We start from the raw sequence: 18,170 nt of genomic DNA, 5'->3' as shown, positions 1-18,170 counted from the left end.
ACTTTAAAGGTTCAGCTGCAAAAAGTGATAAAGTAGAGAGTGATAAACAACCAGCCAATCAGACAGGAGCTGGTTTTAAGCAGTTTATTACTCTCTACTTTATTACTTTTTAAAGCTTAGCACATCTGGCACAACATTTAATTAAGAAGCAGAGCATGACGCTGTAAGTTATGACATGTACATAATTGGCATGAGGGTGAAAATGACCCTGCTCCGAGTATGATCAAAATAAAAATTAATTTGAAGATAGATAGATAGATAGATAGATAGATAGATAGATAGATAGATAGATAGATAGAAATACAGATGGATCAGTAATGTGTAACTGTAATGTGATCAGCTACAATTGTGCCCTCATACATTATTGCCATAGTGTTCTCTGCATGCCAAATCCTGTGCTACTCTTTTTGCTCTGAGGGTCTCTTCTGCACATATTTAATACAAATTCCTAAAAGGTTCAAGTTATAGAGTAGGTGGTGTTTTGTTGCATCTGTGTTGCAAATAACAAATTTTGGGGCAAAGAGTTCACTCGCACCAGATGTTTCATGCTACATGGCGTTTTAAGGCCGGTGTAAGCGAAAAATCTGTAGGAGCTTTGTGCACTATGTCAAAACACAGCAAGATAGTTTAGCAAGAGGGACAAAATACCCTGAAAGTATAGAACACTATACTGCAATAAATCCCACTTTAGTTAAAGGTTACTCTGCTCACAATGTGAAAGTGTCAGCTAGCTTGCTGCTGCACCTTTTATTTATTAGTTTGTGTATAATGCAACTAAATTTACAATATTACAGAATATTTGTAATATTAACAAAAACGCAAACAATTTTATTAAAACTGTTATTGAAACTATTCGATTTGTCGATTTGAACATTTGGAAAATCAGGTCTGCTCTTAATGCCTCTATACCATCAGTAGGCTATAAAAGACTGAGCTGGTGACAATATAGTATATCAAGGAAACTAGAAGTAGTGGGTCTCCTGTTAAAATGTCATACAGTCTAGTCTGTTACACATGAGGCCAAATTACAGGGCAGTAGTGATTATTCTCAGTTTTCGAGGACACCAAACAGTTCACATTTCCCAGACATCAGTTAATCTTGGAAATTATGTCTGTTTTTAACGAATACACCTTTAGGGTTACCTACTACAAGATTTAAGCATTGTGATGAGTGACTTATGCACCTCCGAAAACTATTTTGGGTGGTAAATATTTAAATTTAGCATTTTTATACAGCACTACTGGCCCATGCATAAATACGATATGTGTGGGTATGCCACCATATACAGGGCCAGATTCTCTAAGCTTCAAAAGTGATAAAATGGAGAGTGATAAACTGCCAGCCAATCAGCTCCTTCCTGTCATGTCACAGACTTTGTTTGAAAAATCTCAGAAAGGAGCTGATTGGCTGGCTGTTTATCACTCTCCATTTTATCACTTTTGAAGTTTAGAGAATCTGGCCCATAAGCTTGGCACTCTGGTCGAAGAGGGCAACGACCGGGGTGCAGACCCATAAATGATTACACATTCCCAAATTCAAAAGAACAGATTAGGCGGCACTCCATGAGAATAAGAATATATTTGTGAATAAAAGGAATGGCTCCATCATTCAATGTTAACACTGCATTTAAAGGTGCATAAACACTGAGGGATTTGCGGCATTGCTGATATTATACTGTATATAATATTAGCGGTGCTGCCAGGAGAATAATATCGCGTATACACACTGAATAACATTATTAATACTATTGTTTATGCAGTCTATGATGATATTTCAAAGGGTGATGTATTCATAGATAACAGTGCAACAACGGTGAGCTGTGTCATTATCGACCCGCAGAAGTGTGCGTCATTCATCATTCATACCATACACACAGGGCAGATACATATATATATATATATATATACATATATATATATATATTATGGATAGTCAGTTCAAAATAGTTTTCTTTATTAGCAACGTTTCAATATCCAATCAATATTTTCATCAGGTATAATACAACACAACTTCCACACACCTTATATACCCAGTGAAATAGGAGTATGCACAGCGGGTCCTGTGGGCGTGTGACGCTGACGGCGGATGCCGCTAGCGTGATTGCCGCAGACGGACCCGCTGTGCATACTCCTATTTCACTGGGTATATAAGGTGTGGGGAAGTTGTGTTGTATTATACCTGATGAAAATAACGATTGGATATTGAAACGTTGCTAATAAAGAAAACTATTTTGAACTGATTATCGTCTTTGGGGTGCTGCACGTCATTATCTTCTACATTACCCTGCTGGTGCAGGCACCCAAGCAACTACACGTGAGGAGGTTGTGCCGGGCTCTCCGCTTCTATATATATATATATATATATATATATATATATACTTAGTGGCGGTTTTTACCTATATGCTGCTCCCCAGGGTAAAATCTGCCACTGTGCCCATAATAAGTGAAGCCAGATGCCATCTGTGAGACTTATCTATTTCCACTGATATTGTTTGTAAATAATTAATGTAAAGAAAAATATGAAATAATTCTTAAAGGAAAAAATGGTTATTTATGAATAAAGAAACAGAATGGACCCATAAGCTCTTTTGACTCAGTTTCATTTATTGTACTGTCTATTACCTCTTTTAGATCACAAAATGCGATCTCTCTGGCCCCTTCAGCTAGCTGGCAATATTGCTAGGTAAGGGGATGAGGTTTTTGGATTCCTTACAAGGTATTTCTGGGTCGCTGATGTCATGCGGGATGGGGCTCGGTGGTGGAGCATCATCAGGCGTGAGGGAGGAGGCAGCGCTTGGAGCTAATGCTGCTCCATCAGTGTGAACAGGGACCAAGTTGCTCAACCCAGTTCACACTGCACAGCAAACCGGCAACAAACCAATAAGAACCCTGCTTATTTATCAGTTCTTAATGTCGTGTTGTTGTCGGATTGCGGGACCCATTAAGCCCTTTCAGATTGCACCTATTGCCAGGTAAAACCAGCAACAAACTGGCACGAATCTGGTAATTAGGTGCGATCTAAAAGTGGTATATTATGCTCGTCCTAAAAATTTTAACACCACAGTTTGTAGATTTCATGGCTATTCACCTCAAAGCAGGCTATGTGAGAGCCGGATCCCCGCTGTTTGCTATATATATATATATATATATATATTTTTTATGTATGTATATATATATATATATATATATATATATATATATATATATATATATATATAGTCCCTGAGTTACAATGCTCAAAAATAGATAATCAGAATTACACTACATGCACAAACCTGAATTTGCAGAGCTACAGTACAGTTGGTTGGTGCTTTTAAGCAATTCAGTGTATGTATACAGTACAATAAGCTGAGAACTATTTGCATGATGCAGTCTGTTGTATCTTAAAATAACACTGACCTACTTGTCTTTGAAAAAATCACATGATTAACTGTATAACAAAAAAAAAGATATAAAAATCACATACCCAGTTTTGGCGAAGTTAGTCCAATATGTCATAACCACTGCACTGAGCATGACATCATTCTTCGAGAAATTGCAGTTAAAGAGTTCCGTGGGTCCAATCATGGGAATGCCAAAAACATAGGGAACCTCATCACCATGAGCAGAATCGGCCCAGGATGGTTTCATTTCACTTTGGCAATGGTGATAAAATGCATAGAAATATGTTGGAGAACCATATCGAGCATGTAAATCAGCAGTTGCAACAGCAGGCGCCACCCACTGGTGATCTGTAAAAAGTGCTACCAATGTCTTCCTTCGTGTTTCAGGATTTTCTTTATCAGCCCAGTCTGTATACATGAACTTAATTGTTTCTCGAAGTGTATCTTTTCCCTCTGGATATCCATACAAATTGTCTACAAAGTTGGACACTGAAAAGTCAAAGTCACTTGGAGAGACACCATCCTCATTATCTACAATATTATCGACAAATTTTAATCCTTCCCCTTGATTAACTCCAAGCATAATATCATAGTTAAGGAACTCCCCTTGTTCCATGAGTATTTGAGGGTCATCTGGAATGACATCACCATCAATGACTGGTCCAAAGGCAATGTGGTATGTGGCTGGTGTGATGGACTGTTGAATTAGTTCTTTGTAGTTCTTCTCCCGAAGACATTCAACCAATTCAATAGTATCCAGCATGTCGCAGCCCACTTTATCTGCCAATATCCTAGTATACTTGGCAGGCTGGTAGTTCACTGCCCAGCTGGAGAGCGCTGTTCCACTTTGTATGATTGCTTTTTGGAACAAACCTGCAGGTGCAAAATTTATAAATGCAAATCAAAAACTTCAAAATCATAAAACAATGCAGCTTTTACTAAGCAGATAATACAGGCATTATGTCTATATTTGCTAAATTGTAGTTATTAGCAAAATAATAGCACAAAAAGCATAGTTTCTTAGCTAGCACAGTTTGTTTACTCGTATTTCAAGCATAGCATCTACCCAAAACGTCAGATTTTTAAAAACCCTTTCTTGCTTTTAAAGATGCTTTTACAATTGCTAGTTATGCTTTTAACTTTTAAAACTGTCGATTACTTTACGAAATAAAATATCTAAAAAAGACATTTATGAGCAATCAAACCCACTTGTCTATTTAATTAACACATGCAGAGCTTTTACACTAGAAAGATCAGAAGGGCAAAATACAGATTGATATAATTTTCAGCAACAATGTATTTAAATGCTAATATGAAAACACAAGCTAAAATTCCAAACATATAATTAGTTCCTTTTGTTGTAGATGCATGTCCCATGACTTACAGTACTTGAGAATATTCTTCTGAGCAGACTTTATGGTAGGTTTTTATTTCTTATTTTTAATCACACATTGAGCCCGATACATACTTGATCACAGTTAAGGCACCGCTCCGCTAGAGTGAGATCTCGCCTTGCGAATGAAGGTGCTTGCTGTCCGAATAGATGTGTATGGCTTTACAAATGCTGGTTTGAACAACTAGTGGTCTCTCTAGACGTTGGGGGTTATTTTGGTTCACTCCTTCTGGCAAATTCCTTCTTAGATGGACAAAATCATGTGCACTGCAGGTGGGGTATATGTTACTTGTGCAGAGAGACTTTATTTGGGTGGGGTTTTTTCTTCAAAGTGAGATCTATTTTGCAGTGCAAAAATAAAGCAGTCAGTATTTTCCCTGCACAGAAACAAAATAACTCACCCAAATCAAATTCTCTCTGCACATTTTCCATCGGCACCACTGCAGTACACATGGTTTTGTCCATCTAAGAAATAATTTGCCAGAAGGAGTGAACCAAAAGAACCCCCTTTATCTGGCTCCAGTTATAACATATTTGACTTGTTAACATTTACAGTATGTGGCATACAGACAAGGTTTAGGCAGACAAGGTATAACCATGTAATATCATAAATATGATACGTCTTTCCATTATTTTGAATTCAATGGAGTATATGTACCGCACTCACCTGGGATTATGTGCTTGGGCGCTGCTTAGCCACAGGGGTGTCCCAACCCCCTGTGTGGTCAAGACTGTAAGAAAACAATGGGTGGGCTATAGCGCTGCCCCTATGTATGTGTCTACCTAGTGTGAAATGATGACGGTAGTGCAGTGTATTAGTACAATGATGTTTATTGCATAATTGCAAAACATAAAGGTAAAAGGTAAAATGCTGTGCTGTAACAATGTTAATGGTGACACACTCAGTGTACTAGGGGCCCCTTGGGGAATTAGGGGATCAACGGACCCCTTTATACCATAAGCCTGGTTGGCTTATGTCCCTTAGCAGCTGTGTGTGTTTTAAACTGAGGACACAGGACACAGAGAACCATTACAGTAACATCAGTTGGCGAACATTATCTGGCCAAGTCTCCTCCGTGAGGAGTAGAGTGCACAGGCACTACAGTTCGTGACCCCGGGCTTCAGCGCTGGTCTCGCAAGACCTGACACCCGGAAGTCACGACCAAGTCAGTGTGAGTGGAGCCACACCGCAAGAAGGAGCGCGGAGAGGACGCTGTGGCTGCAGTCGTCCACAACAGAGGCACTGACCAGAGCAGTGGGGACAGCACACATTACAACAGCCTCCCAGACCAAACGGGATGAGCACCCGCATCCTAGTCAGGACTGACTAAGTGCGGAGGTGAGCCGGACCCACATCCACTACATCGAAGCATCAAGAAGGGTAAGAAGCAGTTCAGCAGGACGCCGCTCACTGCTTAAACCTCCACGTGACTTATACACGTATCTGACAGTAGAAGGAGACTCTCAACAACCACATCACCTGTGTTCCCACACAGTGTAGGTGAACTCCCACTGGACAGTTTAAAACACACTTAGCTGCTAAGGGACATAAGCCAACCAGGCTTATGGTATAAAGGGGTCCGTTGATCCCCTAATTTCCCAAGGGGCCCCTAGTACACTGAGTGTGTCACCATTAACCCCTTCCTGACAGAGCCAGTTTTTGCCTTCCTGACAGAGCCCTTTTTTTCAAATCTGACATGTATCACTTAAGTGGGGATAACTTTTTTTTGCTTTTACTTATCCCAGTGATTTTGAGATTGTTTTTTCGTGACACATTGTACTTCAAATTAGTGGTAAATTTGGGTCGATACAGTCTGTGTTTTTTTGTGAAAAATACCAAAATGTCGTAAAAAAATGGAAAATTTAGCAATTTGCAAAATGTTAAATTTTCTGCTTGTGAGACAAATAATCATACCACTCAAAAGAGTTAATAACTAACATAGACCATATGTCTACTTTATGTTTCCATCATTATTTCAACTTCCTTTTAATTTTTTTGGACACTAGGAGGCTTACAATATGAATAGCAAATTCTCAAATTTTCAAGAAAATTTCAAACACTGATTTTTTTAGGGACCAGTTCAGTTCTGATGTGACTTTGAGGGACTTGTATGTGAGACACCCCCATAAATGATACCATTTCAAAAACTGCACCCCTCACAGTATTCAAAACAGCATTTTGGAAGTTTGTTAACCCTTTAGGTGTTTCACAGGAATTAAAACAAAGTGTAGGTGAAATTTCAAAATTTCATTTTTTTTGCAGATTTGCAATTTTAATACATTTTTCTAAGGAACACAGTACATTTTACTAGAGAAATGTGACTAAAAATTGATTCCCCCAATTCTTTTGTTTTCATAAATATCCTATATGTGGCCCTAGTGTGCACGTTGACCAAACCACAGGCTTCATAATAGAAGGAGCACCTACTTGATTTTGGAGCCTCCTTTTTATGAGATTATTTTTTAGGCACCATGTAGGTTTCTAGGCACCATAAGATGCTAAAATTTAGGAACCCCCCCACAAGTGACCCCATTTTGCAAACTACACCCCTCAGGGAATTCATCTAGGGGTATAGTGTACATTTCAAACCCCCAGGGGTTTCACCAATTGTGGTACAACTGGGCAGTGAAAATGAAAAATTAAATTTTTTACACAAAAATGCAGTTCTGGCTCAAAATTTTTCATTTTCAGAAGGTATGAAGGAGAAAAAGCACCCCAAAATCTGTGCCCCAATTTCTCCCGAGTACGGCAATGCCTCACATGTGACCAAAAAATACCATTTGGGTGCATGGCAGGACTCAGAAGGGAAGGAGTGATTTTTGGATTTTGCAGCTCAGATTCTGGTGGAATTTTGGTGGGTGCTATGTCGCATTAGCAAGACCCCCCAAGCACCAATACAGTGGAACCCCCCCACAAGTGACCCCATTTTGCAAACTACACCCCTCAGGGAATTCATCTAGGGGTATAGTGTACATTTCAAAGCCCCAGGGGTTTCACCAATTTTGATACAACTGGGCAGTGAAAATGAAAAATTACATTTTTTTACACAAAAATGCAGTTCTGGCTCAAAATTTTTCATTTTCAGAAGGTATGAAGGAGAAAAAGCACCCCAAAATCTGTGCCCCAATTTCTCCCGAGTACGGCAATGCCTCACATGTGACCAAAAAATACCAGTTGGGTGCATGGCAGGACTCAGAAGGGAAGGAGTGATTTTTGGATTTTGCAGCTCAGATTCTGGTGGAATTTTGGTGGGTGCTATGTCGCATTAGCAAGACCCCCCAAGCACCAATACAGTTAAACCCCCCCACAAGTGACCCCATTTTGCAAACAACACCCCTCAGGGAATTCATCTAGGGGTATAGTGTACATTTCAAACCCCAGGGGTTTCACCAATTGTGGTACAACTGGGCAGTGAAAATGAAAAATTAAATTTTTTACACAAAAATGCAGTTCTGGCTCAAAATTTTTCATTTTCAGAAGGTATGAAGGAGAAAAAGCACCCCAAAATCTGTGCCCCAATTTCTCCCGAGTACGGCAATGCCTCACATGTGACCAAAAAATACCAGTTGGGTGCATGGCAGGACTCAGAAGGGAAGGAGTGATTTTTGGATTTTGCAGCTCAGATTCTGGTGGAATTTTGGTGGGTGCTATGTCGCATTAGCAAGACCCCCCAAGCACCAATACAGTGGAACCCCCCCACAAGTGACCCCATTTTGCAAACTACACCCCTCAGGGAATTCATCTAGGGGTATAGTGTACATTTCAAAGCCCCAGGGGTTTCACCAATTTTGATACAACTGGGCAGTGAAAATGAAAAATTACATTTTTTTACACAAAAATGCAGTTCTGGCTCAAAATTTTTCATTTTCAGAAGGTATGAAGGAGAAAAAGCACCCCAAAATCTGTGCCCCAATTTCTCCCGAGTACGGCAATGCCTCACATGTGACCAAAAAATACCATTTGGGTGCATGGCAGGACTCAGAAGGGAAGGAGTGATTTTTGGATTTTGCAGCTCAGATTCTGGTGGAATTTTGGTGGGTGCTATGTCGCATTAGCAAGACCCCCCAAGCACCAATACAGTGGAACCCCCCCACAAGTGACCCCATTTTGCAAACTACACCCCTCAGGGATTTCATCTAGGGGTATAGTGTACATTTCAAACCCCCAGGGGTTTCACCAATTTTGATACAACTGGGCAGTGAAAATGAAAAATTACATTTTTTTACACAAAAATGCAGTTCTGGCTCAAAATTTTTCATTTTCAGAAGGTATGAAGGAGAAAAAGCACCCCAAAATCTGTGCCCCAATTTCTCCCGAGTACGGCAATGCCTCACATGTGACCAAAAAATACCATTTGGGTGCATGGCAGGACTCAGAAGGGAAGGAGTGATTTTTGGATTTTGCAGCTCAGATTCTGGTGGAATTTTGGTGGGTGCTATGTCGCATTAGCAAGACCCCCCAAGCACCAATACAGTGGAACCCCCCCACAAGTGACCCCATTTTGCAAACTACACCCCTCAGGGATTTCATCTAGGGGTATAGTGTACATTTCAAAGCCCCAGGGGTTTCACCAATTTTGATACAACTGGGCAGTGAAAATGAAAAATTACATTTTTTTACACAAAAATGCAGTTCTGGCTCAAACTTTTTCATTTTCAGAAGGTATGAAGGAGAAAAAGCACCCCAAAATCTGTGCCCCAATTTCTCCCGAGTACGGCAATGCCTCACATGTGACCAGAAAATACCATTTGGGTGCATGGCAGGACTCAGAAGGGAAGGAGTGATTTTTGGATTTTGCAGCTCAGATTCTGGTGGAATTTTGGTGGGTGCTATGTCGCATTAGCAAGACCCCCCAAGCACCAATACAGTGGAACCCCCCCACAAGTGACCCCATTTTGCAAACTACACCCCTCAGGGATTTCATCTAGGGGTATAGTGTACATTTCAAACCCCCAGGGGTTTCACCAATTTTGATACAACTGGGCAGTGAAAATGAAAAATTACATTTTTTTACACAAAAATGCAGTTCTGGCTCAAAATTTTTCATTTTCAGAAGGTATGAAGGAGAAAAAGCACCCCAAAATCTGTGCCCCAATTTCTCCCGAGTACGGCAATGCCTCACATGTGACCAAAAAATACCATTTGGGTGCATGGCAGGACTCAGAAGGGAAGGAGTGATTTTTGGATTTTGCAGCTCAGATTCTGGTGGAATTTTGGTGGGTGCTATGTCGCATTAGCAAGACCCCCCAAGCACCAATACAGTGGAACCCCCCCACAAGTGACCCCATTTTGCAAACTACACCCCTCAGGGATTTCATCTAGGGGTATAGTGTACATTTCAAACCCCCAGGGGTTTCACCAATTTTGATACAACTGGGCAGTGAAAATGAAAAATTACATTTTTTTACACAAAAATGCAGTTCTGGCTCAAAATTTTTCATTTTCAGAAGGTATGAAGGAGAAAAAGCACCCCAAAATCTGTGCCCCAATTTCTCCCGAGTACGGCAATGCCTCACATGTGACCAAAAAATACCATTTGGGTGCATGGCAGGACTCAGAAGGGAAGGACTGATTTTTGGATTTTGCAGCTCAGATTCTGGTGGAATTTTGGTGGGTGCTATGTCGCATTAGCAAGACCCCCCAAGCACCAATACAGTGGAACCCCCCCACAAGTGACCCCATTTTGCAAACTACACCCCTCAGGGAATTCATCTAGGGGTATAGTGTACATTTCAAACCCCCAGGGGTTTCACCAATTTTGATACAACTGGGCAGTGAAAATGAAAAATTACATTTTTTTACACAAAAATGCAGTTCTGGCTCAAACTTTTTCATTTTCAGAAGGTATGAAGGAGAAAAAGCACCCCAAAATCTGTGCCCCAATTTCTCCCGAGTACGGCAATGCCTCACATGTGACCAAAAAATACCATTTGGGTGCATGGCTGGACTCAGAAGGGAAGGAGTGATTTTTGGATTTTGCAGCTCAGATTCTGGTGGAATTTTGGTGGGTGCTATGTCGCATTAGCAAGACCCCCCAAGCACCAATACAGTGGAACCCCCCCACAAGTGACCCCATTTTGCAAACTACACCCCTCAGGGAATTCATCTAGGGGTATAGTGTACATTTCAAACCCCCAGGGGTTTCACCAATTTTGATACAACTGGGCAGTGAAAATGAAAAATTACATTTTTTTACACAAAAATGCAGTTCTGGCTCAAAATTTTTCATTTTCAGAAGGTATGAAGGAGAAAAAGCACCCCAAAATCTGTGCCCCAATTTCTCCCGAGTACGGCAATGCCTCATGTGTGACCAAAAAGTGGCAGGACTCAGAAGGGAAGGAGTGATATTTGGATTTTGCAGCACAAATTCTGGTGGAATGTTGGTGGGTGCTATGTCGCATTAGCAAGACCCCCAAAGCACCAATACAGTGGAACCACCCCACAAGTGACCCCATTTTGCAAACTACACCCCTTAGGGAATTCATCTAGGGGTATAGTGTACATTTCAAACCCCCAGGGGTTTCACCAATTTTGATACAACTGGGCAGTGAAAATTAAAAATTACATTTTTTTACACAAAAATGCAGTTCTGGCTCAAAATTTATCATTTTCAGAAGGTATGAAGGAGAAAAAGCACCCCAAAATCTGTGCCCCAATTTCTCCCGAGTACGGCAATGCCTCATGTCTGACCAAAAAGTGGCAGGACTCAGAAGGGAAGGAGTGATATTTGGATTTTGCAGCACAAATTCTGGTGGAATGTTGGTGGGTGCTATGTCGCATTAGCAAGACCCCCAAAGCACCAATACAGTGGAACATCCCCACAAGTGACCCCATTTTGCAAACTACACCCCTCAGGGAATTCATCTAGGGGTATAGTGTACATTTCAAACCCCCAGGGGTTTCACCAATTTTGATACAACTGGGCAGTGAAAATGAAAAATTAAATTTTTTTACACAAAAATGCAGTTCTGGCTCAACATTTTTCATTTTCAGAAGGTATGAAGGAGAAAAAGCACCCCAAAATCTGTGCCCCAATTTCTCCCGAGTACGGCAATGCCTCACATGTGACCGAAAAATACCAGTTGGGTGCATGGCAGGACTCAGAAGGGAAGGAGTGATTTTTGGATTTTGCGGCTCAGATTCTGGTGGAATGAATGGTGGGTGCTATGTGGCATTAGCAAGACCCCCGAAGCACGGTGAAATTATGAACCTAATAATCCATAGATGTGTGGTATATTTTAAAACACTCCTTTATACATAGGCCGGGTTTGTCGGGGCAAGTGTCACACTGGAAAATAGTTTGCTTTCTTATTCCCTTTTTATAGCAAACTTTGCACCTTTTTTGTGTCCTGCCCTTTTTTCCAGTGGAGGGGATTTCATCAGGAAAATGCTGCCCTGGTACAATACGGGGGCCAGTACTAGAAGTACTGGGGCCCTCTGCCTGCTGGTTCCCAAATATTAGGCCCTTTATGACTTCCTCTTGAAAGTGCATAAATGTCCCCCTCTGGCCGGTAGAACGGAATAGCACGTAAGCGTTATACAGTGCCATCTGGATGATATACACGGCCAGCTTCTTGTACCAGATTTTTGTTTTCCGCAGGGCACTGTACGGCTTCAGTACCTGATCTGAAAGATCCACTCCCCCCATGTACCTATTGTAATCCAGGATACAATTAGGTTTTGAGGTGTGGGTACTGGTACCTCGTACAGGGACGGAGGTGGTACTGTCTCCGTGAATTGTTGTCAGTATAAGGACATCCCTCTTGTCCTTATATTTGACCAACAACATATTTTCGGTGCATATTCCCCTGCTTTCACCCCTTCTCATTACTTGGGCAATGTGCGTTTTTGGGAGGCCTCTTTGGTTCTTGCGCACAGTACCGCAAGCTGCTGTACCTCTTGAACCAAGGGCCTTAAACAGGGGGATGCTAGTGTAAAAGTTATCCACATAGAGGTGATAACCTTTATCCAGGAAGGGGTGCACTAAATCCCAGACAATTTTTCCACTAACACCTACGAGGGAGGGGGGGCATTCTGGCGGTTCAATTCTTGAATCCTTCCCTTCATATACCCTAAACCTGTGGGTGTACCCTGAGGTGCTTTCACACAGCTTATACATTTTTATGCCATACCTTGCCCTCTTACTGGGAAGGTACTGGCGGGATTTAACCCTTCCTTTAAAATGTATAAGGGACTCGTCAATACAAATAAATTTTTCAGGGATGTACATCTCTGCAAATTTGGCACTGAAATGATCAATGACCGGCCTGACTTTGAATAGCCGGTCAAAGGTGGGATCATCTCTGGGTGGGCACTGTGCATTATCGTTGTAATGCAAAAATTTAAGGATCGTCTCAAATCGAGCCCGGGGCATGGCCATACGGTAAAATGGGGTGCTGTACAGAACATCTGTACTCCAATATTGCCTAATTTCTGGCTTTTTTACTATGCCCATATGAAACACCAGACCCCAAAACGTCATCATCTCTACTGCATCTACAGGGGTCCACCTAGCAAATGATGACGTGGGGTTTTGAGCAATAAACTGCTGGGCATATAAATTAGTTTGGTCCACCATTAAATTTATAAAATCATCAGAGAAAAATAATTTGAAAAAGTCAATTTCTCTGAGACCTGTGGAATCAAATTGGATTCCTGGCATGGCCAAAAACTCAGGAACCTGGGGCTCAAAATTGTCTGGTGGTGGGGTCCATACGAGATCAATTATTGGGGGGGGGGGTCTCAGCTGCTCTACGGGGGCGTCTTTGAGGGGGTCCCTCATCACCAGAGGAGGAAGAGGAGCTTAAGACAAATCCTTCAAATTCCCCGCTTGCATCACTGGCTGTGTCAGAGTCAGAGGCAAGCATGGCATATGCCTCCTCCGCTGAATACATTCTTCTGGATGACTGGGATGACATTTGGAATGACATTTGGGATGACATTTGGGATGCCATTTTTATTTTTGTGTTACTGGTAGTGAAATGTTTCAACACGTGTATAGTGTAGGGGGGGGTATAAACTTTATTTCAACCCGGGGGGTATGTAGTGTGTAGTGTGTATGTAGTGCAGAAAAAAAAAATACTTTATACAGGAATTTGATCCCAATAAAAAAAAAAAAATTGAAGGGGTTAAAAAAAAAAAAAAATTTGAAGGGGTTAAAAAAAAAAAAAAAAAAGGTCCTGCGCCAAAAATTGAGCACAGATGTTGGTCAGTAACGTCCGTCACTGAACAGCGCTCAAAGGCAACAGGAATTTGATCAAAAAAAAAAAAATAGATCAACCCTGTGCCGAAAAAGCTGATCAGTGATGTACGTCACTGATCAGCGCACAGTGGCCACAGGACACCCACAAAATCACAGTGTGTGTAAAAAAAAAATTAAAAAAAGACCCCACAGCACCCTCAAAAAAAAAAAAGGTGATCAGTGATGCGACACTGATTACCAGTGAGGGGCAGCAGGTGCACAACCTTTGGTGCAACTGACAGTGCAACTGGCAGCAACTGACAGGTATATATAAAAAAAAAAACCCTGCGCCCCCAAAAAGTTGCTGATCAGCACAGATATACTGATCAGCACAAAAGGGGGGGTAGCAGACACAAAATATACACTCTCTATCACTCTCTGTCACTATCTCTCTCTATCTCTCACTATCTCTCACTATCTCTCACTATCTATCACTATCTATCACTATCTATCACTATCTATCACTCTAGGACACTGCAGCAGCAGCACTGACAGTTATATGTATAAAAAAAAACCTGCACCCCCAAAAAGGGGGGGTAGCAGACACAAAATATACACTCTCTATCACTCTCTGTCACTATCTCTCTCTATCTCTCTATCTCTCACTATCTATCACTATCTATCACTCTATGACACTGCAGCAGCAGCACTGACAGTTATATATATAAAAAAAAAACTGCACCCCCAAAAAGGGGGGGTAGCAGACACAAATCTCTCTATCTCTCTATCTCTCACTATCTCTCACTATCTCTCACTATCTATCACTCTATGACACTGCAGCAGCAGCACTGACAGTTATTTATATATAAAAAAAACCTGCACCCCCAAAAAGGGGGGGTAGCAGACACAAAATATAGCTCTCTCTGTCACTATCTCTCTATCTCTCTCTCTATCTCTCTATCTCTCTATCACACTGCAGCAGCAGCAGGAAGTCTCAAGAAGTCAGATCCAGGAAGCGTCCAGCACGCTACAAGCAGTGATCAGGTGATCAGGTAAGGTATTTGCAAGGATCAGGTAAGTATTAGCAAGGATCAGGTCAGTATCACGGCAGATAGGCACGGTGACCGCTCTGCACGCTATTCCAGACCGGAATGGCGTCTGCAGCGCAGTCACCGTTAGTTTAAATGTCGCGCCTTGGCTGTGATTGGCTGTCGGTCCGACGGACCAATCACAGCCTTGGGGGCAGGTGGGGTGAGGGTGGGGTGAGGTGTCATCGTCACCGATGACCCCCTCATGCCCCCTGACGCCCGGCGGTGATTGACACCTGTGTTACCGAGCGTCTGATTCGCTGGTAACACAGGAAAACGCTGTGAATGGCTCTTCACACTGAACAGCCAATCACAGCGATCGCCGACGGGGGGGCGGCATCGCAGCCCCCCCTGGGCATGCAGGGACATGTCTGCTGTCAGGGACAGCAGACATCGTCCCTCTGTCACTGCGTCTCTAGACGCAGTGACAGTTTAAAGTCATGACGTATATTTATGCCATGTGTCGGGAAGTACATCCCGGCCATGACGTAAATGTACGTCAAATGTCGGGAAGGGGTTAACATTGTTACAGCACAGCATTTTACCTTTTACCTTTATGTTTTGCAATTATGCAATAAACATCATTGTACTAATACACTGCACTACCGTCATCATTTCACACTAGGTAGACACATACATTGGGGCAGCGCTATAGCCCACCCATTGTTTTCTTTCCATTATTTTGGTTACTTGAGTGTCCTATGAAATTGGTAACTGAACCACAGGATACATTTAAAAGCCCTATTCATGACTGTTACTCCATTAAAATACCCATCTGATGTCCTATGTAACTGCTTTGTGCACACTACAAAAATAAATTGTCCACATGATACTTTTGAGTTATGTGAACACAAGGATACATATACAGCATCAGCACACAGTTATAAAAACCATCGTATGTTAAGCTTATGAATCCAAAACAATAAAATCACAATAGTTGAATTTATATTATGTTCATTTTCAAAAAGTTAAATGTGTCATTAATTCAGCAGTCCTGTTTCAGAGATGCACGCACACCGCATGCATGCTACTGGGCAGTCCTTGCACACAGGCACAGGCATCTGCACAAGAAGAATGTTAAAACTAACATTTGCATATTATTGCTCCTAGACTCCACCAACAGTATATATAGTGTATATATAAAATGAAAAAGTCACCATTCAATGCAATAGATGGTAACTTTTTAATTGTATATACACAACTCAAGGTGTTTTTTTGGGGTACCCCTGTAGTGCCCCTAGGATTGCTATTTTATACACTTTTTTCCTAGTGTCTTTTGGATGTGGCAATTTTGCTTTAACAGATTTGTGCTCACAGATTCTGAATTGTTCTCTATTTTTGAACCATAATAGTGATTTAGTTTGTTATGCTTAGTAGTGCCCTAAGTTATTTTGTGAACTATAGTAGTGTTCTTTTTGACACAAAGTCTTATTATAAGGCTGTCAGTGCACAGTAGGCAACACAGTACCCAAATCACATTATGACATGTGTCTCCAGTACATATTGGCCCTTATTCTGGTTGATTCACAAGGCTGCAAATTCACAGCCTTGTGAGTCCACCAGATGCAGCCCTGCAAATGCCGGTGTCTTAGGTCTGCGGGCACCCTATGTGGAAAAGCAGGTGGGCAGCTGACATCCGCAGACTTTAGCTATCCGCCCCCCCCCCCCCCCCCCCACAGCTGTATCATTGCCAAATTGCCATGGGAATTCCCAGTGTTTTCATGGGAATGCCCATTAAATGTTTGGTGTTCCCATGGGTGCGACCGCTTGCTGCTGCCCCATGCGCCTGCCCCCCGCCCGCAGTGCTGTGTGCAAGTGACCGGTGAATAATCAATTCACTGTGGCTGCTCGCACCAAGCAGATGCACATGCACATAACAGTTTATGCGCAGTTATTGCGTGAACACACAGGGGAGTGAATGGACCAGAATAAGTTTGTAAAGGACCAAAGTATTTACCATTGGTCAGTGTTGGACTGGGCCTACTGAAGGAATGCAGCAGTAGGGGTCACTTGAGCATCCTGATAATAACAGCAATACCCTTTCGAAAATAAAACCAATCATGTGCAGTATTACTGTAGGTAACATATATATGTATATATATATATATATATATATGTATGCATTTGCCTGATGGCGATGTAAAATATACATCGAAACATTGCAGTTACCTGTTGTATCGTGCATTCACTACCCGAGTGCTGCTCCCTCCCGTGGATGCTATATATATATATATATATATATATATATATATATATATATATATACTGTATATAAACAAGCACTTACCCCCCACGTATATATATATATAATACTTGTATGGTCCCCGGAACTCCTGATGCCCCCACCTTGGGGGTTTCCTGCCCCGTTGCCTTCCCGGAGAAGGTGGTGCCTCCTTGCAGATATACTCAAAGTAACGGGCGGCACTCAGAGACTTTCAAAAAAAGTGTAGCAGTGAAGCTTTTAATCTACGTTTCGGAGCTCGTGGCTCCTTCGTTGGTTATCCTGACGAAGGAGCCACGAGCTCCGAAATGTAGATTAAAAGCTTCACTGCTACACGTTTTTTGAAAGTCTCCGAGTGCCGCCCGTTACTTTGAGTGTATATATATATATATATATATATATATATATATAGAATAAAGAAAATGATGGGGCACTCACCGGATTTTGCTTGCAGAAGCAATTTTTAATCACATACCGATAACAACACCATTGTGTGACAGTGGGTACAGGTCAACGTTTCGGTCCTTCCTTGGACCTTCTTCAAGACCCCCTTTGCTGCCTCCTCTGCATGCAGAGGAGGCAGCAAAGGGGGTCTTGAAGAAGGTCCAAGGAAGGACCGAAACGTTGACCTGTACCCACTGTCACACAATGGTGTTGTTATCGGTATGTGATTAAAAATTGCTTCTGCAAGCAAAATCCGGTGAGTGCCTCATCATCTTCTTTATTCTGAATATTCTGAATATTGAAGATACCTGGATCTCTGGGACTCTTTTTGGGTCGGCACCCTGGTTGTTGTTCCATATTTGGAGAGTGCTGTCCATACGGATTGGATTATATATATATATATATATATATATATGCAATGCAAATATATAGGTGCGCTGACACTAATAAAGTCCGTTC

The 18,170-nt window shown here is 41.7% G+C and overlaps 1 protein-coding gene across 2 annotated transcripts in view; it reads right to left on the bottom strand.

Annotated features, from left to right (window-relative positions):
• Positions 1–18,170, bottom strand: part of NLGN4X (neuroligin 4 X-linked) — a 333,651-nt gene that overhangs the window by 29,827 nt on the left and 285,654 nt on the right. For both annotated transcript variants that reach the window (XM_083172573.1, XM_083172574.1), the window contains one exon: positions 3,467–4,256. In XM_083172573.1, the coding sequence (XP_083028699.1) occupies positions 3,467–4,256 (790 nt within the window). The remainder of the gene's footprint in view (positions 1–3,466; positions 4,257–18,170) is intronic.

Source organism: Crinia signifera, chromosome 2 (genome assembly GCF_055691185.1).
Source record: "Crinia signifera chromosome 2, ASM5569118v1, whole genome shotgun sequence".
Taxonomy (NCBI): domain Eukaryota; kingdom Metazoa; phylum Chordata; class Amphibia; order Anura; family Myobatrachidae; genus Crinia; species Crinia signifera.
The sequence above is the reverse complement of the archived record's forward strand: the minus strand, read 5'-3'. Positions and strand labels throughout refer to the sequence as shown.